Source organism: Tribolium castaneum, chromosome 4, assembly GCF_031307605.1.
Source record: "Tribolium castaneum strain GA2 chromosome 4, icTriCast1.1, whole genome shotgun sequence".
NCBI classification, from domain to species: Eukaryota; Metazoa; Arthropoda; class Insecta; order Coleoptera; family Tenebrionidae; genus Tribolium; species Tribolium castaneum.
In genome coordinates, this window is record NC_087397.1 from 2,716,757 (window position 1) to 2,739,540 (window position 22,784).

At 37.4% G+C, this 22,784-nt stretch overlaps 2 protein-coding genes across 6 annotated transcripts; one reads left to right on the forward strand and one right to left on the reverse strand.

Annotated features, from left to right (window-relative positions):
• The first annotated feature begins 7,153 nt into the window (after positions 1–7,153).
• On the forward strand, positions 7,154–20,933 carry bdg (bedraggled). 5 transcript variants are annotated; one of them, XM_015985222.2, is made up of 12 exons: positions 7,154–7,312; positions 9,418–10,241; positions 11,850–12,356; positions 17,871–18,307; positions 18,363–18,700; positions 18,746–18,968; positions 19,017–19,174; positions 19,227–19,481; positions 19,528–19,758; positions 19,805–20,005; positions 20,065–20,088; positions 20,137–20,933. In XM_015985222.2, the coding sequence occupies exons 2-12, from the start codon at positions 9,442–9,444 to the stop codon at positions 20,779–20,781; spliced, it is 3,819 nt and encodes a 1,272-aa protein (XP_015840708.1). In that variant the 5' UTR covers positions 7,154–7,312; positions 9,418–9,441; the 3' UTR covers positions 20,782–20,933. The 5 variants fall into 5 exon arrangements, with proteins under 5 accessions (XP_015840708.1, XP_008201636.1, XP_008201639.1 ...); XM_008203414.3 differs by lacking the exon at positions 7,154–7,312 and adding an exon at positions 7,338–7,475; XM_008203416.3 differs by lacking the exon at positions 7,154–7,312 and adding an exon at positions 7,356–7,528.
• On the reverse strand, positions 20,923–22,778 carry LOC663847 (uncharacterized protein). Its single transcript, XM_015985223.2, has 6 exons — positions 22,488–22,778; positions 22,293–22,438; positions 22,010–22,245; positions 21,740–21,925; positions 21,390–21,691; positions 20,923–21,345 (listed from the first exon to the last, which is right to left on the reverse strand). The coding sequence occupies exons 1-6, from the start codon at positions 22,552–22,554 to the stop codon at positions 21,020–21,022; spliced, it is 1,263 nt and encodes a 420-aa protein (XP_015840709.1). The 5' UTR covers positions 22,555–22,778; the 3' UTR covers positions 20,923–21,019.
• Positions 22,779–22,784: the final 6 nt, after the last annotated feature.

Below are 22,784 nucleotides of genomic sequence, written 5' to 3' on the forward strand. Positions count from 1 at the left end.
GGTTTTGGGTACCCGGAACATTTCTCGAACAATAGCTCCGGAACTATTAGAGATAACCCCATAAAGTGTACTATCGTTGGAAAGCTCTTTAAATTATCTATTTTTTTCAAAAAAGATAATTGTTCTCCGACTAATAGTTTTCGAGCAAATTGCTGCTAAATGCAAAAATTGGTAAAATTTTAAAAAATTCATAACTAAAAAACTATTGGGAATTTGGCAATTTTCTCGATGCCAATCGATTCCCCGGAACATTTTGCATAGGTATGGATCAAAACAGTTCCACTTTTTAGAACAGTTTAGCCGTAAATGAGAAAATAAAAAAAATTAAAAAAAAGTTAACACCCCCCCCTTAAAAACGGTCAATTTTTAAAGTGTCTTAAAATCAAATAAAACCTATTTTATTTTATAGATTTTGATGTGCTCTTTCCGATCTAAAAAAGCGTTTTCTCCTAGCTCTTCTAGTTTGGCCGTAATCGGCGTTTGAAAATTGAAAATTTTTTTGCGAGATATCGCCTTGAGTCCTATGCCATTTTGTAGAGTTTTTTTATTCCGGTTATCCTCCATTTTTCCGTTTCTCGATAACTCTAATAGTTTCGCCGTAATTAGCGATTGAAAATTGAAAAAAAGTGAAAATGGAAACCTTTTTTTGCGTTTTTCTCGGAAACTGTAATACTTAGAGCAACGAACAAAAAACCATCTGATAGCGCTTAATTTTAGCTATTTTTCCGTTTAAACCCGGAGCCGCTCCGGGCAATGGTTCCGGCTACAGAGGCGATCAAAGTTTTTCACTAAAAAAATTCATAAAAAAAAAACTAAAAGTCGTAGAGCATTGCGGTTTGTTCGATTGAATTCTACGGCTCATTTTACATATTATATCGATTTTTCAGAAGAATTAAAAATTTAAAATTTTTTGCCTAAATTTAGGGTAGTTCTTTGTCATAGTGGAAAATTTTATCCAACAAAAAAATTCATAACTCGAAAACTAAAAGTCGTAGAGCAATGCGGTTTGTTCCATCGAATTCAGCGGCTCATTTTCTGTGTTATACCAACTTTTTACGAGATTTAAAATTTTCAATTTTTTTGCTAAAATTTCCTGAAATACACTTAGTACCTTCAAAGAGGTGAAAAAAAAAATTTTTTTTAAACTCACTCCAGTAAATTTTTATGGACTTCTACATGTCTTAACAACCCACTAAAGTTGTTAAAAGTCCACAAAAAGTCCAAATGTTTGATTTTTTAATGTTTGATTTTTTCAATTTTCGTCGCAGTTTTTGTCGGTTTTGGGTACCCGGAACATTTCTCGAGCAATAGCTCTGGAACTATTAGAGATAACCCCATGAAGTGTACTATCGTTGGAAAGCTCTTTAAATTATCTATTTTTTTCAAAAAAGATTATTGTTCTCCGACTAATAGTTTTCGAGTAAATTGCTGCTAAATGCAAAAATTGGTAAAATTTTAAAAAATTCATAACTAAAAAACTATTGGGAATTTGGCAATTTTCTCGATGCCAATCGATTCCCCGGATCATTTTGCATAGGTGTGGATCAAAACAGTTCCACTTTTTAGAACAGTTAAGCCGTAAATGAGAAAATAAGAAAAAATAAAAAAAAGTTAACACCCCCTCCTTAAAATCGGTCAATTTTTAAAGTGTCTTAAAATCAAATAAAACCTATTCTACTTTATAGATTTTGATGTGCTCTTTCCGATCCAAAAAAGCGTTTTCTCCTAGCTCTTCTAGTTTGGCCGTAATCGGCGTTTGAAAATTGAAAATTTTTTTGCGAGATATCGTCCTAAGTCCTATGCCATTTTGTAGAGTTTTTTATTCCGGTTATCCTCCATTTTTCCGTTTCTCGATAACTCTAATAGTTTCGCCGTAATTAGCGATTGAAAATTGAAAAAAAGTGAAAATGGATACCTTTTTTTGCGTTTTTCTCGAAAAGTGCAAGACTTAGAGCAACGAACAAAAATCCATCTGATAGCGCTTAAATTTATCTATTTTTTCGTCTAAACCCGGAGCCGCTCCGGGCAACGGTTCTGGCTACAGAGGTGATCAAAGTTTTGCACTAAAAAAATTCATAAAAAAAAAAACTAAAAGTCGTAGAGCATTGCGGTTTGTTCCATTGATTTCTACGGCTCATTTTACATATTATATCAATTTTTCACAACAATTAAAAATTTAAAATTTTTTGCCTAAATTTAGGGTAGCCATTTGTCATAGTGGAAAATTTTATCCAACAAAAAAATTCATAACTCGAAAACTAAAAGTCGTAGAGCATTGCGGTTTGTTCCATTGAATTCTACGGCTCATTTTACATATTATATCAATTTTTCAGAAGAATAAAAAATTTAAAATTTTTTGCCTAAATTTAGGGTAGCCATTTGTCATAGTGGAAAATTTTATCCAACAAAAAAATTCATAACTCGAAAACTAAAAGTCGTAGAGCAATGCGGTTTGTTCCATTGAATTCAGCGGCTCATTTTCTGTATTATACCAACTTTTTACGAGATTTAAAATTTTCAATTTTTTTGCTAAAATTTCCTGAGTAAATACACTTAGTACCTTCAAAGAGGTGAAAAAAAATTTTTTTTTAAACTCACTCCAGTAAATTTTTATGGACTTCTACATGTCTTAACAACCCACTAAAGTTGTTAAAAGTCCACAAAAAGTCCAAATGTTTGATTTTTTAATGTTTGATTTTTTCAATTTTCGTCGCAGTTTTTGTCGGTTTTGGGTACCCGGAACATTTCTCTAGCAATAGCTCTGGAACTATTAGAGATAACCCCATGAAGTGTACTATCGTTGGAAAGCTCTTTAAATTATCTATTTTTTTCAAAAAAGATTATTGTTCTCCGACTAATAGTTTTCGAGCAAATTGCTGCTAAATGCAAAAATTGGTAAAATTTTAAAAAATTCATAACTAAAAAACTATTGGGAATTTGGCAATTTTCTCGATGCCAATCGATTCCCCGGATCATTTTGCATGGGTATGGATCAAAACAGTTCCACTTTTTAGAACAGTTTAGCCGTAAATGAGAAAATAAGAAAAAATAAAAAAAAGTTAACACCCCCCCCTTAAAATCGGTCAATTTTTAAAGAGTCTTAAAATCAAATGAAACCTATTCTATTTTATAGATTTTGATGTGCTCTTTCCGATCCAAAAAAGCGTTTTCTCCTAGCTCTTCTAGTTTGGCCGTAATCGGCGTTTGAAAATTGAAAATTTTTTTGCGAGATATCGCCTTAAGTCCTATGCCATTTTGTAGAGTTTTTTATTCCGGTTATCCTCCATTTTTCCGTTTCTCGATAACTCTAATAGTTTCGCCGTAATTAGCGATTGAAAATTGAAAAAAAGTGAAAATGGAAACCTTTTTTTGCGTTTTTCTCGAAAAGTGCAAGACTTAGAGCAACGAACAAAAATCCATCTGATAGCGCTTAAATTTATCTATTTTTCGTCTAAACCCGGAGCCGCTCCGGGCAACGGTTCTGCCTACAGAAGTGATCAAAGTTTTGCACTAAAAAAATTCATAAAAAAAAAAACTAAAAGTCGTAGAGCATTGCGGTTTGTTCCATTGATTTCTACGGCTCATTTTACATATTATATCAATTTTTCACAACAATTAAAAATTTAAAATTTTTTGCCTAAATTTAGGGTAGCCATTTGTCATAGTGGAAAATTTTATCCAACAAAAAAATTCATAACTCGAAAACTAAAAGTCGTAGAGCATTGCGGTTTGTTCCATTGAATTCTACGGCTCATTTTACATATTATATCAATTTTTCAGAAGAATAAAAAATTTAAAATTGTTTGCCTAAATTTAGGGTAGCCATTTGTCATAGTGGAAAATTTTATCCAACAAAAAAATTCATAACTCGAAAACTAAAAGTTGTAGAGCAATGCGGTTTGTTCCATTGAATTCAGCGGCTCATTTTCTGTATTATACCAACTTTTTACGAGATTTAAAATTTTCAATTTTTTTGCTAAAATTTCCTGAGTAAATACACTTAGTACCTTCAAAGAGGTGAAAAAAAATTTTTTTTTAAACTCACTCCAGTAAATTTTTATGGACTTCTACATGTCTTAACAACCCACTAAAGTTGTTAAAAGTCCACAAAAAGTCCAAATGTTTGATTTTTTAATGTTTGATTTTTTCAATTTTCGTCGCAGTTTTTGTCGGTTTTGGGTACCCGGAACATTTCTCTAGCAATAGCTCTGGAACTATTAGAGATAACCCCATGAAGTGTACTATCGTTGGAAAGCTCTTTAAATTATATATTTTTTTCAAAAAAGATTATTGTTCTCCGACTAATAGTTTTCGAGCAAATTGCTGCTAAATGCAAAAATTGGTAAAATTTTAAAAAATTCATAACTAAAAAACTATTGGGAATTTGGCAATTTTCTCGATGCCAATCGATTCCCCGGATCATTTTGCATACGTATGGATTAAAACAGTTCCACTTTTTAGAACAGTTTAGCCGTAAATGAGAATATAAGAAAAAATAAAAAAAAGTTAACACCCCCCCCTTAAAATCGGTCAATTTTTAAAGTGTCTTAAAATCAAATGAAACCTATTCTACTTTATAGATTTTGATGTGCTCTTTCCGATCCAAAAAAGCGTTTTCTCCTAGCTCTTCTAGTTTGGCCGTAATCGGCGTTTGAAAATTGAAAATTTTTTTGCGAGATATCGCCTTAAGTCCTATGCCATTTTGTAGAGTTTTTTATTCCGGTTATCCTCCATTTTTCCGTTTCTCGATAACTCTAATAGTTTCGCCGTAATTAGCGATTGAAAATTGAAAAAAAGTTAAAATGGAAACCTTTTTTTGCGTTTTTCTCGAAAACTGCAAGACTTAGAGCAACGAAGAAAAATCTATCTGATAGCGCTTAAATTTATCTATTTTTTCGTCTAAACCCGGAGCCGCTCCGGGCAACGGTTCTGGCTACAGAGGTGATCAAAGTTTTGCACTAAAAAAATTCATAAAAAAAAAACTAAAAGTCGTAGAGCATTGCGGTTTGTTCCATTGATTTCTACGGTTCATTTTACATATTATATCAATTTTTCACAACAATTAAAAATTTAAAATTTTTTACCTAAATTTAGGGTAGCCATTTGTCATAGTGGAAAATTTTATCCAACAAAAAAATTCATAACTCGAAAACTAAAAGTCGTAGAGCATTGCGGTTTGTTCCATTGAATTCTACGGCTCATTTTACATATTATATCAATTTTTCAGAAGAATAAAAAATTTAAAATTTTTTGCCTAAATTTAGGGTAGCCATTTGTCATAGTGGAAAATTTTATCCAACAAAAAAATTCATAACTCGAAAACTAAAAGTCGTAGAGCAATGCGGTTTGTTCCATTGAATTCAGCGGCTCATTTTCTGTATTATACCAACTTTTTACGAGATTTAAAATTTTCAATTTTTTTGCTAAAATTTCCTGAGTAAATACACTTAGTACCTTCAAAGAGGTGAAAAAAAATTTTTTTTAAACTCACTCCAATAAATTTTTATGGACTTTTACATGTCTTAAGAACCCACTAAAGCAGTTAAAAGTCCACAAAAAGTCCAAATGTTCAATTTTCAATTTTCGTCGCAGTTTTCTCGGTTTTGGGTACCCGGAACATTTCTCGAGCAATAGCTCCGGAACTATTAGAGATAACCCTATAAAGTGTACTATCGTTGGAAAGCTCTTTAAATTATCTATTTTTTTTTCAAAAAAGATTATTGTTCTCCGACTAATAGTTTTCGAGCAAATTGCCGCTAAATGCAAAAATTGGTGAAATTTTAAAAAATTCATAACTAAAAAACTATTGGGAATTTGGCAATTTTCTCGATGCCAATCGATTCCCCGGATCATTTTGCATAGGTGTGGATTAAAACAGTTCCACTTTTTAAAATAGTTTAGCCGTAAATGAGAAAATAAAAAAAATAAAAAAACTTACACTTAGTACCTTCAAAGAGGTGAAAAAAAATTTTTTTAAACTCACTCCAGTAAATTTTTATGGACTTCTACATGTCTTAACAACCCACTAAAGTTGCAAATTGCAAATAAAAGCAGGAATTGGTAAAATTAAAAAAATATATTTTTTAAAAAGTAATGTTGGTTGCTTCAAAAATTTTTTCAGGTTCATTATTACTCGTGGATCACCCTGTATACTCCATTTTTAGACTTCAATCATTTCATTCATACATTTGAAAGAATTTAATTAATTTTAAATACAGTTTCATAATTATTAACTAGAAAAATTACTATTTTGGATATTTAATCTGAACATTTAGAGAAAAGTTGCAGATGAATAAGTCAATTTTCATTTAAGTGTTAACAAAACAACTTAAACGTGACGTTTGTATAAACACTTTGAATGCATTTGCGCAATTAGGTGGAAAATAAAGAACAATAACTAATTCACTATTTATGTTTTTGTTTGTTTCTGTTAAAATAGTAACAAAACATTGCTTTATTTTTGCGAAATTAAATAAAAAAATATTTTTACAAAGATTACTATTGCTCAAAAAACTAATTATAAAATAAGTGTTTGCCTAAGAAAATAATTGAATTACTGGTTGCATAACGTAACGGGCTTGGCTGTCGTGCCGAACTTTCGTTTAAAATTAATTAAATCATCATTAATAATAATAACACAGATTTATTTTTAATTAAATTTGAAAAAAACTTGTTATTTAAATGTTTTTTGTGATTCATGTTATTTAGCAGCATTATGTACAGTTATTAAAATTTCTCGTAGTAGTGCACCACAATCGATAAAAATAATTACAATAAAATTAAGCCTTTTTACCGCAGAATACAAGAAAACACTGAATTACTTGCAGCACGAATATTTTTTATTTGGTGCTCATAATCAATAAATGCGAGTCGAGAGTTGAAACATGAATAATAAACAGATTGATCGTTTATTCCTAAACTATTTATGGCTATAAAAATATAATAGTCTGATTTAAAAAAATGGTGGATGCGCCGGTTTGATTAAAATCGGCGCGCCATTTCGTTTAAATTAAAGCTAGATTGGCCTAGTTTATTGTAAGCTTTCTTCAATTAACGACACCCTATAAATGGGGTGTGTAAAACCTTCCATAAAGGTGAAAATGAGTCAGCAGCGAGGCTAAAAATTAGGTTAATTAAGGCCTTCGGTTAATCAATTTAGCGGCTCATGGAAGTGTAAAATTGCGTAAAAAAGTGGAATTTTCAAAGACGGCCCAAAATACCTGAGCCGTCCGGGTTCCCGGCCCAATCGCCCGCAGCAACAACGCAAGAGGTTCATGGACATCGAGCCTTCTGAGTCAAAGAATGAACTCAGGTAAACACAATAAGAGTCAGTTTCGTATTTAGTAGCATGCAGCGGTCGCCTCTACTGCCCACACATACTTTCAATATTGTTAATACCGCTTGGTCGGCTGGACAGACCTGCTGCAGAGTCGTGGAGTGTTCGAACGTGTTGTTCAGCATCGAATCCGAATTAGGTATTTATGGAAAAGTTGTGATTTTGGGTGCATTGTGGCCGATTTGTGATGTTGTGAGTGATCTTCGACTACTTGTTGCCTGGTTACTTTGGCGAATTTCGCATTTGTGGCTGGCTCCAGCACAAACTCTAATTAAATTCGACCGCTAATTGATTTCGAATTACCGCAAAACATTTATTGTTCGATTGCAATAACAGCAATGTAACGCTACTTTATTTATTTTCGCCGATAATTGACGCGTTTCGTCACGATTTAGCAAACGGGTTATAACAAAACCGAGTGAGTTGAATCAATAATTTAAAAATTCAAAAACGACGGCCTTTGTCATTAGCGCCCTCAAAAACGCTATTATTGATTCGGGCGAGGAGTAAATGTCAGGCCGCATTTTTGAGTTGCATCAATGGTCGATGAACTGCTATTTTTAAAACAATTATTTTAGTGACACACTTATGTAGTAGGACAGAAACGAGTTTAGCACATTTTTAACAAATTCCTTCAAAACAATGGGATAAATAACTGTTTTTCTGATAATTACTATTCGCTGGGATTTACCTTGAATACGAGTAGTTTGTTAAATAAATGCACTAAGAGATCCGTGTTTGTTGCATTTGCGAGAACAATTACTTTCTGTTTTTGGTGATGTAAACAGGAGAAAGTTTTGCTCCAATGATTAAACGACATTTGTCGATTACTATTATTAGACTGTGTGTTTGCCGAAGATTAGTAATAAGTCGCGATTTTAACACTTGCTGATTTACTTGATAAACACAATGATTAGACGTATCACGAGATTACATTAACGAAAATTAACACAATCCTGATGCAAAAAGATGAAATATTATCCCAATGTCGGGGAAGATTCATTTCTAATTCCCAAACGACTCGTTTGATATCATGTTTCTAAAGGTTCTGTTCTTTATTGTCCCAAGTACCATTATTTATCTCGATCTGTTTTCAGCAGATATGACTTGACTGTTCATTCATTTTTACGATGGCTTTTATCACCTCCCAACATTCGTTTTAATTTATTGAAGTGCTTAATTCGTAAACAAACCGTCCCTATTTAACAAAACGCATTTTCTTTATTATTATCGGTTCAAGCGAAACAGATTGTGTGCAAGAGCTACGACCGATTAATCTTCTGTAAACAAGGTTCTAAAACCATCCGAATTTTTAGTAGCCTTGAACGTAAACCGTGGTTTCACAGAAGAAACGATCGGAAATTTCCAAATTGTTACACTTTCCGCTAAATCTGAATGAATGCGATCAAGGCCAGGTTTTGTTTTGGGTGGTTGGCCAATCTGTTCTCTCTTAGGTCCACTTTTGTTAATTTTTGGCTTTTTCGGGTGGCAACAAAATGTGGGCGTGACGGTTAGCAGGTCCCATTATCGGCATTCTAAATGGCCGTAAAAGTGTTATCAATGTTCCAATAATTATGCTTATTGCGCCAGTGTTACGTTCTGCCAACGGTGCGTTTTGAAATTTTTACGGCAGTTTTGCGTAATTGATAATTGGTGTCACTGGGTCTGGGCTCGAGTATGATTTTTCAAAATTAAATTTAACCGAGACATGGCACCTTGAAAGTCGAGGAAGCTGTCGAATCAAGGATTTGCGAGATTTTCAAAAGTAACAGCCGGGGTTTGTCCCATACGTGCCGCAGACACGAGTTATAATTTATTTAGAAATACGTTCGTGAGTTGTGACACGTTGCTTGCACAAATCCGTGCTAGCATTTAAGAGATTATCCTTGATATGGAGATGAAAGTGGAGTGAGTCTCCAAGGCCTTGGGGCCAGATTCGGCAGACGGTGGTTGCTGACTCACCGTTATTGTTAATAACAATTAGACTTGTTTGTTTTTTTGCTAATTGAATCGGTACTGGTCGTCCTTAAGTCGCAATGCGGAACATTGTCGACGATTTACATAATGGCTTTGACTTCTAGGAGATGGTAGCTTAAGCCGCCAAAATGTCGGAGACCGCTGATAGTGAAGGAGATTTAATCGATCTTGGATCACCGGTTCTACCTCGAATTCCTCCATTTCCCAGCCAAACCCCGGAAGAAATCTCCGACAATCTCCTCGACTCCGAACTGCCCGTCCTCGAGCAGAAACTCCAAACTAGCGCCAAGTCAAACGCCACTGAAGTCCGAAGACACAGCATAGACGTGGAGGACATCCTCATCACCATAGATGACGACAGTGAGCGCCCGTTGTCCCGCTTCGGCTCCGTCAGACGCAGCCACAGTGAAGCCCTCCTCCACCAGCCCAGGAACCACCTGGACAAGTCCTGGTCCTGCGACAACCTCGAAGCCTTGACGATCCTCCAGAACCTGGACGAGGTCCTGAACGCGTCCCTCCTGGAGTCCGACCACATCCTCAATGACCAAGACTCCGTCACGGATGACCAAACACAGGAAACAATCGAGGCTTGTCTGCTAGATTTAGACAATTATCTCCAAGCCTTCGATTCAAATTCATCGAATTGTGTCGAAGATCGCTCGAGTGTGAGAAGTAGTGCAAGTTCGCTGCGTTCGGATTCCACCGATGAGGCCGATTTGAGGAACAGATTGAGGCTGATGGAGGAGAACTATGCCCGCTTTTTGGCCGCAGGGTGTGTTAATAGGGCGTTTGTTGACACCGAGACGGACGGGAGGACGCAGAGGAGGCCGCTGAGTGCCTGTGATGGACGCACTGAAGCGCTGGAACGGAACCATCCGGCCAGAGCCACGCTGGCGGTGGTCAAGAGGGAGCGCCCGGGAAACACGAGGTAGGCAGTCTGGACCCACCTTTGGTTGCAAAGTTTTTTGTACCTCAACACATTTGTTGGAATTTTGAATTCAAAAAAATACTCGTATCTTTAGATCTCCTAACGCTAATGACTTTCGAAACAAAAATACTGAAACCAAAACTCTACACACGACACAGTTTGACTAGAAAAATTTAATTATTATTAAAACCAAAGCTGAAATTTGTAAATTGCTTGCCCAGACTTCACAGGCTGCGTACGTAATTTTTTTCAGACTTGTCCATACTTTTTATAATTGAAATTAATTAATTAACTGATTTCTTAAAAAAATAATTTTTAAATAAACGAATTACGTTTATTTAATTGTTATCAAATAATTAATTCGCGATTCAGTTGTAACTTAATTGAAATTAGCTCAATTTTTTGTGATTATCAATTTTAACTGCCATTTACTTTGCAAAACTTAAATTAATGGCAAATTTAGAATTTTATTTCGATTAAATGTGAGCTACACAATGAATAAACATAATTTTTTATAATTTTTTGGGTCCAGGGACATTTTTTTACGTTAGTTGTTTGCTGTGCTTTTATTTGCATTGTTGTTTTATTTGAATCGACTTTATTCTGCAAATAATTTAATTACATAGCAATTTTCTACGAAATTTTGAATTAGACAATCTCATCTTAACTGTTGTATTTCTTAAGCCAAAGTGTTAAAACAATTAATAATTTGGCAAATATCAGCGAATATTTAAAATTAATGAAACACCAGTTTTTTTAAACGCCTTCAGATTGGTCCGTCTTACTGTCGGGCGTGCATTAGCCTGTCAATATCCAATGACAAACACTTTGCAATTTTTTGTGCGGTAGATTAGGAAGGAGGAGGTAATTCCTCTATTTTTATTGGTCAAGTTATGCATTCTTGGAACAAATGAATAAACTGGTGCTGGTCGTTCCCACAAAACAAAAATTTCGTCTTCGATGCAAAGGACGACGATTTTTTTCAATTTTATGCAATTATCGAAAAGTCTGTGTTGCAGAAAATTTGTAAAATCCAAAATATTTTTTGAAATTTTTTAAAACAAATTATTATAACAATTCACTGTTTGGTAAAGTTTGTAGTGTAATTTATTAATATTTATTGACTTGTTTTTCGATTTTTCTGCGAACTGTTTTCAAAAACTCAAAAAAGTTTCATGATATTTTTTTTACTTTCTTTAAATAATTTTTTTTAATGGATTTTTTTTTAAGTTTTAGTCATCACTTTACTTTTTTTATTGCTACTTTTGTGCTCTTTTGGGGTGTTTTTGGGGAAAACTAGGTTATTTTGGGTTTCAGTATAGTATTTTGTATAGTCAATAAAATTTCGTAGGTGCAATAGAGTTTTTTTACGACAGAGCTAAGTGTCTTACTTACTTGAAACTAGTCGAATAATATGGTCTCTAAAATGTAGAATTTGCATGATGTGGTGGTGGTTTCTAGTTTCTCTTTCGTCTATATATTTTTTTATATTTCAAGTTACAATGAAAATGTAGATATCAAAAAATTTAGACTTGAAAATCTGATTTTTCGAATGTAAACTTCCGTGAAAAGCGTTGTTTGTATCCTACGTCCACTGTTCCCCCATAGCGCACCACCCTCGCCCCACCGGACATCCGGTGCAGGTGATTCCGACGACGACATCGACTGGAGCTGGCTGCAGGAAGCCGCCCGTGGCGTAACCTCCGAACGGCGCGCACACGCCGCCGGTGACTGCTGTACCGGAACCGTGGTCGTGGAGCCCCCCCAAAGAGCCACTTCTTCTTCAGAAGCGCCGAAACCCAGCACCACGTGGTTGCGCTCTTCTATGCGGCGTCTGCGACACTTCCGTCTGCCGAGCGATGGGGAAAACGCGCCCATGGAAGCGCCCAGAGTAGAGCCGGTGCCGGAGGTGGTGCGGCCCGTGAGTGCGCCCTCCAGGCTTGTGCCGCGGGAGGCTAGTGCAGTGTCGCAGCAGCCGGCCGGGAGGGCCAGCTCGGCCTCCAGGAGCTTGTCTTCGAGTGTGAGCAGCTTGGCGTCCACGGTGGACACCTCCCACAGCTGCACGCCCGCACCGACCCCCACGCGCAACCAGCAGGAACAGAACGGCACCAGGAGGTGAGTTCTTGACCAGTTTTTATCCAGTAAAAAAAAACTTGTTCAATGAAAGAACTGGCTATATTTTTTTGTTAAAAAGTTCGACAAAACTCCTGGTACGAGTACGTACGTTACTTCCTACTCTAGATAGGAAAGAATTAGTTTTCGAACTGTGTGGGCGCGTTTGTAATTAACTGTGAGGTCGGTGCCTACGTCTTCTTTGTAGTAAAATGGGATGATAAATGATTTGTGTGAAAAGAAAATATTACTTTATTGTTATCAATTTTTAATTTTGAATGAATCATTGTGATGCCTGACTTGCTGGAAAATATTGGATTTCTAACACTGACACTCCTCGTTGTCTTGTTGTTTAAATAGATTTGCTTTCAACGAGATAAAGACAAGATAAAGTATTTATGTAGCAACAATATTTTATGGTCTTTTTGTTCTTATATTTAATTAGACTAGTTTTTTATTTTATAATTCAGCACTTTACTATAAAAATGGGTCAAAAAGGCTTTGTTACGAAGCTTATTTCTGTTTTTATTTCTTTTTTAAATAAAACAATGAGCTGGAATGTGAATTGGATTTTTATATTTTTGATTTCGATTCAAAATTAAAGTTGTTTTTAATGACAATTTACTCTACTAAAGTAAATTTGCCTTTTCTAAGCGCTTATTTAGCAAAAACTTAATTATTGCGCCCATTTTTTTAAAAAGTAAGTCAACAAGTCACAGAATTATGTCAAAAATGACATTAATTTTGCAAGTTCTGAGGATTTAACTACGTCCATAAACCAAAAATAAAGTTTTTTTTATCGAAATTTACCAAAAATTTACATTTTTTAAACGTTTATTCAGCAATAAAAACTCAATTACTGTGCTCAGTTTCTTGAAAAGTAAGCCAATAAATTACAGAATTATGTCAAAAATGACAAGTTCTGAGGATTTAAACACGTTTCTAGATCAAAAATCAAGTTTTTTTGTATGTTTTTATTAAACTCGAACGAAAAAACCCCCAAATTTGGTCGAAAATGTCAAAAAATTTACCTTTCCTAAGCGTTTATTTAGCAAAAACTTATTTTTTGTGCAAAATTTCCTAAAAAGTAATTCAGAATATTGTCAAAAATGACATTATTTTTGAAAGTTTTGAAGTTATAAACACGTTTTTAGACCAAAAATCAAGTTTTTTTTTTGTTTTTATTAAACTATAACGACAGAATCACCAAATTTGGTCGAAAATGTCAAAAAATTTACTTTTTCTAAGCGTTTATTTAGCATAATTTCCTAAAAAGTAATCCAATAACTTACAGAATATTGTCAAAAATGCCATTATTTTTTAAAGTTTTGAGGATTTCAACACGTTTTTAGCGCAAAAGTTAAGTTTTTCCTGTTCTTATCAATAAGCTAGAACAAAAAAAACACCAAATTTGGTCGAAAATGACAAAAAAATTACTTTTTCTATGTGCTTATTCAGTAAAAACTCAATTATTGCGCAGAATTTCTTAAAATGTAAGCCATTAAATTCTAGAATTATGTCAAATTTAAGTTGTTTTGAATAACAATTTATTTTTTTTTAATTTTCGAGTTTAAATTTCTTGATTTTAACTTTTGTTGGGAATATTTTTTTGAATTTGGATTTCTAAATATTGATTTACGGAATTTTCAAGCTCGAATGATTACTTTTATGTTCTGCATAAAATTTTCAATTTTGTAAAATGTTTTTATAGAAGCTTCGGTGCTTATCTATAATCTAGATTTGGTTTTCTCAACAGAGAGACAATATGAGGTATTATTTTGAGTCAGTAGGTATTATTTTTTTTAAATTATTTAAATCAATATTGATTTTATTTTTACTTCCCTATTGTTATTAGAGGTGTTGGTATTTTTTAATTTTTGTCATGAAATATTCTTCATGGTTGTAGGATCTGTTTCATCTATTTTTTTAAACTTCCTGATAATACATATGTTTTGAATAATTTGTTTTGTTCGGTTAATTTTTGCGAGAATGCTGCGGGTTCAGTGCTTGCGTTTCCAAATTTTTCCGAATCCCCCATCCAGCACCTCGGTACAGTTATTTTCCGCATTACCGCCGACGCTTTGCCTCCTCGCATGATGACTTTATAGATTTAGATTGCAGATTAGTTTCTCGTAGTTGAGTTCCGTAAAACTTCCTTACACGAGCACTCTTCCTTATTTCCGTTGTGCATAAGGCCAACGAAACATAATCCAGCGTCGGTGTGGTTTCTCCAGCAGTGCATTTTAGGGGCTTTTGTACAATATGGATCCGGTCGAAATCTTAAAAGCGATAACGCGGAGGAAATTTACATAACTTCCTGAAAGTGCGAGTCTAGCCTTACAAGTGTTGAATAATTTAATTATTCCTGCTGACAGGTAGTTGACATTGGTAAGAAATGAAATGAAAATGATTTTAATAACGCGCGACGAGTTTGCTAATTTTTGCTGCCGATTTTTACAGTTAGTTCTCTCATAATTAGCGTGAGTTTTCCGGAAATTACGTTTTTGTAGATGCGATTAGTTCTATATGTGGAACATGAGGCGATTTCCTCGCACTTCTTTCCAAGTTCATCGCGACCTGTAATTATGCAAATGGGTGCGATTTCACAAAGTAGGTAAATTGGATACAAGATTAAAACTGAAATTTGCACCAACTTCGCGTCTGGGTACTAACAAGATAAATCTAATTCCAAATATAAACATTTTTTGATGAATCTTTTTGTTGGAAGTTTTTCACTGCTATGGTCAGTTATCTCGAGTTGCTCAGAGTGGTATGGAATTTTACGCCCTTAATGCTCACGTTTTCCCTTTTAGTTTTAATTACTCCCCGAGAAGTTTAAGGTAAGCTTTTATTGTTTGTGTGCAATCATTTTGCAAGGCATTTTTGAATTTTTGGTGCGTATCTAATTAGGAAAATCTTCTTTTGTAACATCCTGAAAGTCCATTTTCATAATGCTCAAGCATTGGCTTATTATTTTGTTTACTTAATTTAGATCACGACTCAGCTTTACGGTTTCTATTTTGACCTTTCGGCTGGACTTTCATTGTATCTCGGTTCTCAAGCCGGTTGTAAATAAATCCAGGATATAGGAACGATTCTGTGTTGTTGGCTAAACTGACATTGAACATTTATGTAAATGGAATAAGATCTCAACTAGGATTATTTTCTAAAGCACGAGAAAATAACCCAACACGCTATTAGTCAAGACAAAGCAACTTGAGCTGTATCGGTTAACCCATTTATATCAATAAGTTGCTGGTATTTGGCCGAATGTAGGCCAGGTTACTGAATAATGCAGTAATTAATTTCAAGCCCAGACAATGACTTTTCGTGTAATTAGGAAAACAGTCCATGATTATTATAAAATGACCAAACTTTCGATTAGTCAACGAAAGTTGACCATTTATCATTCTAGACTTGTAAAATGGTTTTTTCTGCCGGCTCGGTCCCCCCGTGTGGAAAACGCTTAATTACGATTAATGCCTGAATTAGCATAGTTAAAGAGGTCAGAAGCTAAGTGTCACCACTTAATTGGAAGAAACCAAGTTCGTGGGCGTAATACGTCTTAAAAACAAATTTTTCCCAGCTTTTCCACGCGAATTAATGTCAGTCATCAACTTCCTATAACGGCGTTTTAAAAATAACCACATGTCATGACAAACGAATCTCCTCTCCCACGTCTTCGACTTCTTTGTTTTGATCGGTTCATTTAACTGTTTCTCATCTATCGGCCGTGACACGATTCCTCTTTCGATCACCTGTTTTTAGCAAAATTCGTGAGTTTTTCTTCAGTCTTTGAGGAGATTCCAGCCCGGCACCAGGTCAGCGCTCTCCTCGCTAACGGTGTGTGCTTCCTCAACACTTGTGCAGAACATTGTGTTGACAGTATTGTGCGAGTGGTGATCAATATTGTGACATTACAGTGAGTATCTTCACCAAACTCGACTGACCTTTCGAAGCAGGAATTTTGCGCTGAGCCAGGAAGCGATTTGTATTAATTGTCCAACCTTCGCTTTGTTTACCACATAAATCAGCATAAGTTAATTCAGTTTTTCGAAAATTAGTTACTTTTGGTTAGTCAGGTGTCTGCATGTTTGTCACGTTTGCTGTTTGAATCTGATAAACAGGGCATTGTCTCCGCTCACTGCCACTCCTGCGAAGACACTTAGGTAAATCACCCCGTATATTGTGTTTTGAAACGCGCTAATTTCGAGATTTCACGTAATCAGCAATTTTTCTCATATATTTTCTACAATGGGATGAATAAACTATTGTTCCCAGCAATTTAAAAATACGCTCATGTTGAAATTTCTTCAGTAAATTATTCTAACTGTACCCTAACTGGAAATTAGCTTCGTAACGTTCGTTTAGTCACAATAAAACATATGGTGAATCCTGTAATTAACTCCTAACTGTACAAACTTTGTCATATTGTGACCGGTGTTTCGCCCTTGGGCCCGGTGTCATTTTGTTTAAATTGATTGATTACTTGAGATAATAAATGTTACAGACAACAAAGACGCAGCAATTGTTCCACTCCTGTTTACCCAAGATATCTAAAAGTGTCTAATGCAAATACGTTACCTCATCGAAAACACCAATGCTATTACAAAAGAATCAATGCTGCAATTAATTAATTTGTAATTTAAGTGTTTCACAATGAAAGTATGGTACCTAGCTATAAATAAAGATGTGTTTACGCTTTATGAATGCTTAGACGTAGCGTTTGCCTTTATTTATAAACTGTGTAAATTGAAAGAAAAACCAAATATCAACATATCACGGAACCGTGCGTGTGAAAAATAATTCCTGTTATGAATTTTTCGTTTCTTTTCCTTCAATGTCAGCAAGGCCATGAATTTGGCGATTATATAATCTAAATTTGGTTGCATTGAGCATGAAATTATTTAAAAAATTAATTTCTTGGCCATTGATTGTTCCACCTGAACTGTGGCTTTTTTCAGATTAGACGCCCCTATATGTCTGGTCGCGTTTTCCTTTCATATCTTTATTACAGGCACTATAAAACAATTACACTTTCCATTTGGAGAACAATTAACCACGTTAGTGACAGTTTTTGTCTTCACTACGGACCCTTATTGTTAGTTATTGTTACGGGCACGTAAATGCAGCTTTATAGCCCCAAGTAGGGCATTTTGGTGGTCACAGTCTCGGAATTTTATGTCACAATTTCGTGCCTGCATCGGTCAGTCAGTCACGCACGAGTTTTCTCCAAAAATCGATTAAACCGCAATTCCTTGCAAGGTGAAGCAAAAAGTCCAGTGGAATAATTTCGAGGTGATTTAATCATCTTTGGGGGGCAGCGAAGTTAATTATATTATGCAAAAGGGGTGCGACGGCCTTGGGGGTCGCACGCACCAGATTATATCGCGAAAAATGTGCCTGCATTGGCACCGGTTTTAAAAATGAATCAGGCGCGCCACTGGTTTGCAATTAGCTTGGACGGGAAGCAGATAAGAGGTTTGACTTCCGCTTTAGCATTTTCCTTTTTTCCAGATCATGTGAGAGGCCGCGGGCCAGCGACATGCCGGAGTCCGAGAGCCCTTTGGGGCAGTGGCCCCACAGTCTGAGTTCGATGATGGCCTGTCTGGGGTGCACTTTGGGCCTTTTCAACATTTCGCGCTTCGCGATTTTGACTGTTCACTTCGGCGCTAATTTCATTTTCCAATTCGTTATCCTGTCACTAGTCTTCGGTTTGCCGCTTTTCACCCTGCAGTTGTGTCTCGGCCAGCAGTTGGGGGCCGGGGTTATAGACATGTGGCGGATATCGCCCCTGTTTCAGGGGGTCGGGGTGGCCCTCCTGATCGCCCAGGCCCTCCTCGGGCTGTACAGCATAATTGGCGTTTCGTGGATGTTTGTCTTTTTCCGCGACTCGTTCATCACCAAAGTGGACAAGTATCGGTGGGCCGAGCCGTTCATTTACTACAGAACTGGTACATAATGTTATTGATTATCGCAGTATTGATTAATTTTTGCATTATTTACTAGACGTCCAACCGCCCGTCAACGGGACGTACAAACTCACAGAGACGATTCCCGACTACTTCAGCGGGATCGTCCTCCAGAGACACCATTTAGCGGCCGGGAGCTCGTACGGAACAATCAAATTTCAACTCGCTTTCAACTTGGCTGTTGTCTGGATGATTGTTTTCGTCTCCCTGAGCAAAGGACTGCGATCTTACGGCAAAGTGATTTACGTGTTCACACTGTTGCCCGTCTTTGGTACTTTTGTCTTGTGTGCCAAAATTCTAGGCCTAATGCCGACTGATTACGATAGCTTTACTTTCCCTGAAACCTCCTGGAACGAATTCTTCCTTAATCCAAAGGTACCACAAGTGTTACCTCCACAAATCAATAACAATCAATTGCAGAGTTGGCTAGCGGCGGCACAGGAAACCTTCCTCACCTGGGGGATTCTCGGAGCTGCAGTCATGCAAATTGCATCACACAACAAGCACAAACATTTGCTTCAAAGAGATTCTAGTCTTGTAGCTGTAATTACCTTCACGATCCTGATACTTATGGGGTTTTTGGCCAACAGATGCGTCGAAATTTTACGCACGTTTAGCTACAACTACTTACCTGATTCTTTCGGTAACTAATACAATACCTCCAATAAAATTATACAGACTGATTTTACAGAAAGAATTAACTCTTACACGTTCCTCGAATCAACAAGGGATCGAGTACCTCCGAAATATTCCAACACTCCGGTCAAATATATGGTGCACAATTCGTTCTTTTTGGGGGAGAAAGTGTTACGGCCGGGGGCCGACAGTAGCGTGGAAAGTGGTTACCAGGTTTGTGCCCATTTTACAAAATTATTAATTGTTACGTTTTAATTTATTTAAGGCTCTCCGACTCGCCACTGAACTCCTACCGGCCACTTTTGCCGTCTTGGGGGCCGAAAAAATGTCACCTTTCTGGGCTGTGCTGTTCTATTTTATCCTAATTTTGTTCGGTATAGCCCAACAGTTGGCAATATGGCACTGTGTGATAACCGGAATCATGGCCATTAAAGCAAAAATACTGAAATCGTGGGAAACCACAATCACACTTTTCAGCTGCATTTGTGGCTTCATTCTTGGACTTCCGATGGCCACTGAGGTAACAAATCGTTCGTAATTAACGTAGTTTTAATTAAATTTTGTAGTTTGGGATATACGTGGTCTTTTTTATGGACTACACAGTGGGCGGGCTTTGGTGGCTCATTGTAATCATTCTCCTGCAAATCGTTGCGGTTTTTATGGTGCGGGGGCGCCCCTACAGCGGGGACACCGTTGTTACGGCACTGTTCACACCTAATAATCACCCGTGTGTTTTAAGCTGGGCCCCCGCCTTGCTTTCCTTCACCTGGAACGTCATTCTACCAGTGGCTTTAATGGTACTAAAACCATTTTTTATCCAAACATTTGACCAAAAAATTGCAGGTCTTGTGTATCAGTACTGTGAGGAATGGTAACTTTCGGGACATTTTTGTGTGGCACCATGCCCCAGTCCCGGAATACTGGCCTTTGTGGGCCCGCCAGCTCGGCTCAATGTTACAGCTAGTACCAATCCTCCTTGTTCCTCTAGTGGCCGTAATTCAGAGTTATAGGTACCTCAGCAGTGGCCCCACGGACATTTTGGAGGTAAGTCGTTAGAGATTTTCGGTAATTGTCTTAAATTTTGATTCTTGCTCGCCTAAAAGGAGTACGAAGAACAGTCCAGTCATGTTAGTATGATCCCATGTTTGGTGGTGTTCTAATTTTGGTTTTTGCAGCGGATCCAGTTGTTGTACAGGCCGCCCATAGGCGAGCACATGACTGATTTGGCCGTTCATGAGGCCGTGATTGCTAACAACAATGCGAACAACTCTTCGCCTAGTAATGCAGGGGTGACGGAAGACCCGCCCCCGAAATACACGCCGCCGCCGTCGTACACCACGGCAACGGGGGCCCGACTTGCCAAGTTTTTGCGGCAGAGTATCAGAAGGTCGGTTCGGAGGCTTGCCAATGTCCTGGGGGAGAGCAGCACGGCACGGCAGAGGGCCAACTTGCCGCAGACGCAACCGCCGCCCCCTGACTACAACGCAGTTCTAGTCGAAATGAGTCAAACGAATAGTACTGATGTTTCGATTTCCGTTCCTGATTCCAGTACTAGGATTTCGACGCTGGAACGGCTGAGGAACATTCAGCCGACTCCCGGATCTCCGACTCTCACAGCGGCGGAAGTCGCCTCAATACTTAGGAGCAGCTTCCGGAGGAGCAACATCAGAAGAAATAATAATTTCCCCGATGACAGTGTCGCTTCCCTCAGTGCGGAAAATTTGGTGGATTCGGCGGCACCCATCGGGGAAACATCGCTGGTTTTAGATCACTTGCCCCAAGATACTGTCAAACGTGAATCTAACTCATCTGTGATATAAGTTATTGTTTCGATTTAATGCCGGCACCCTTATTTAAGTCTTTCGGCAAGTCCAAGAGACGTTTTTTACTTTTATAACCAACTTCATTATTATATAATGTAAAGAACTGATACATAGAATGTACAAAAAAATAAACGGATCTAATTTAAAAACGCGTTTTATTGGATTACAAAAGAGGATTAAGTTGGATAGATATTCTCGCCTCCACTCCCTGAGCTCGGATCCCTCTCCCACCGTCCTACCGGTTGTTGTTCGCCTCAATGGCCACGTTTATAATATCGTTGCCCAAAAAATAGTCGGTCGCCACTATATTAACATCCCTGGCCCACTCATCGCGAAACCAAACCGTAACCTTCCGGTTAACGTCGTTGGCAAGCTTCCGCAGGTTGTTAGTGCGGAAGAACAGATCGATGGGTTGGGGGGTCAGTTCAGCCATGAGGGCGAACATCGGGTTTAGGGTCACTCTGTGTTCTTTGATGGCCCGCGAGAGGAAACTCTTCAACGTGTCCACGTTTTTCGTATTGGCCCAGTGCTGGTACAAGGGTTGCCACAACCAGTAATTTTCTACAACTGCAAATCAGTCTCAACTCGATTTTGTCAGTCCCTACCTCGGGCTATGGCCTTATCGGCGTAGCAAATGATCACGTTCTTGTTCTGGGCCCAGATCTCGTTCAGCGTTGGCCCTTTGCCCACCTGGAGCCCGCCAGGAGGCAGGGCCAAGTCGCCCAAATAGTCATACACCAGGGATACGAATTTTTCGTGCAAAGTCGAGTTGAAGTTTGAAGGGTAGGGAAAACGGTGGAAATCAACGACTATGATTTCTTTGGGCGCAAGTTGGACGAACTTCCTGATCTCTTTAAAAATCTGGACCACTTTAGTTATCCGGACGAGGTCGTGGTTCACGTAAAAACTACAAGCTGTAATTGAGACAAAAACTTAAAAGTTTGAAATAATGTACCCGTCATTTTCGTAATAGCCGATTCGTAAGTCGAGGTAACGGATTCCATGCACCAATTGGGTCCAGATGCTGCGATCTTGGTTCAGAATATAGTTTTCCAAAATTTTTGGCACGCCCACGTAGGCGCCCGAGTTGTGAGTCCCTGGAATGAACAGGTTGCCGATTTTTTGAGTCCCAATTTGCATCCTACAAAGGAACAGTCACAACATAACAATCTCAAAAATGCGACACTTGAGGTTTTTATATTTGTTAAATACCTTTCGTAACTACCTATTATCATTCATCCAGGTTGGTTGTATCCCCAGACATCTGGTATCAATGATATCGTTCCCTTTAATTGACGCGATCCAGTAGGGATAGCAATGCGGGCCTTGGTCGGCTCGGGTCAGACTGTCCCTGTATTCCCAGTTCCCGGGCAGCCAGGGCTGGCCGAACTTGATTTTGGTCTTGTAGTATCCCGAGGGATGGTCAGAGGCGCGTATTTTGACGAGTGGCGGCGTTTCCTCCTGGAAGCGAGTTCAAGGTTTTTGGTTGCGTGTGAATAGGGACTTACGCTTCGGTCTTTTAAATTGTAATGGTACAAGGCGATGTAATCTGGCCTGATGTTATCAGGAGGAGTGCAATCAGTGATCCAGTTGAGTTCTAAATTCGTGTCTTGGGACGCTGAGATTGTCAGGTGGACGTGGCCGCATCTTCGCGCTGGAAGTAAACAATTAATCGCTTTTAGCGTAATTGGATCGGTATTTACCGAATTCCTTGGGATAAGTGGTCCCGAAACGGAAACACAGCGATAATAAAATAATGGTGTTGATCATTGGACTTTCGCCTGGTCAATGATTAAATTAATACGAAGGTAAAGTCGATCGGAATGTTCATTTGTAACCACAAAGACTCACTATAAACAAAGTTATTGCCACACTATGCTGATACTGACTGACGTTAACCATCCGTTCGAATAACTTAATTAACATAATTTATTTATTAATACGGAGATGTGGCGGACAAAGGTACAGAGCACAGTTCGGACAAAATCGAAACTGTAATT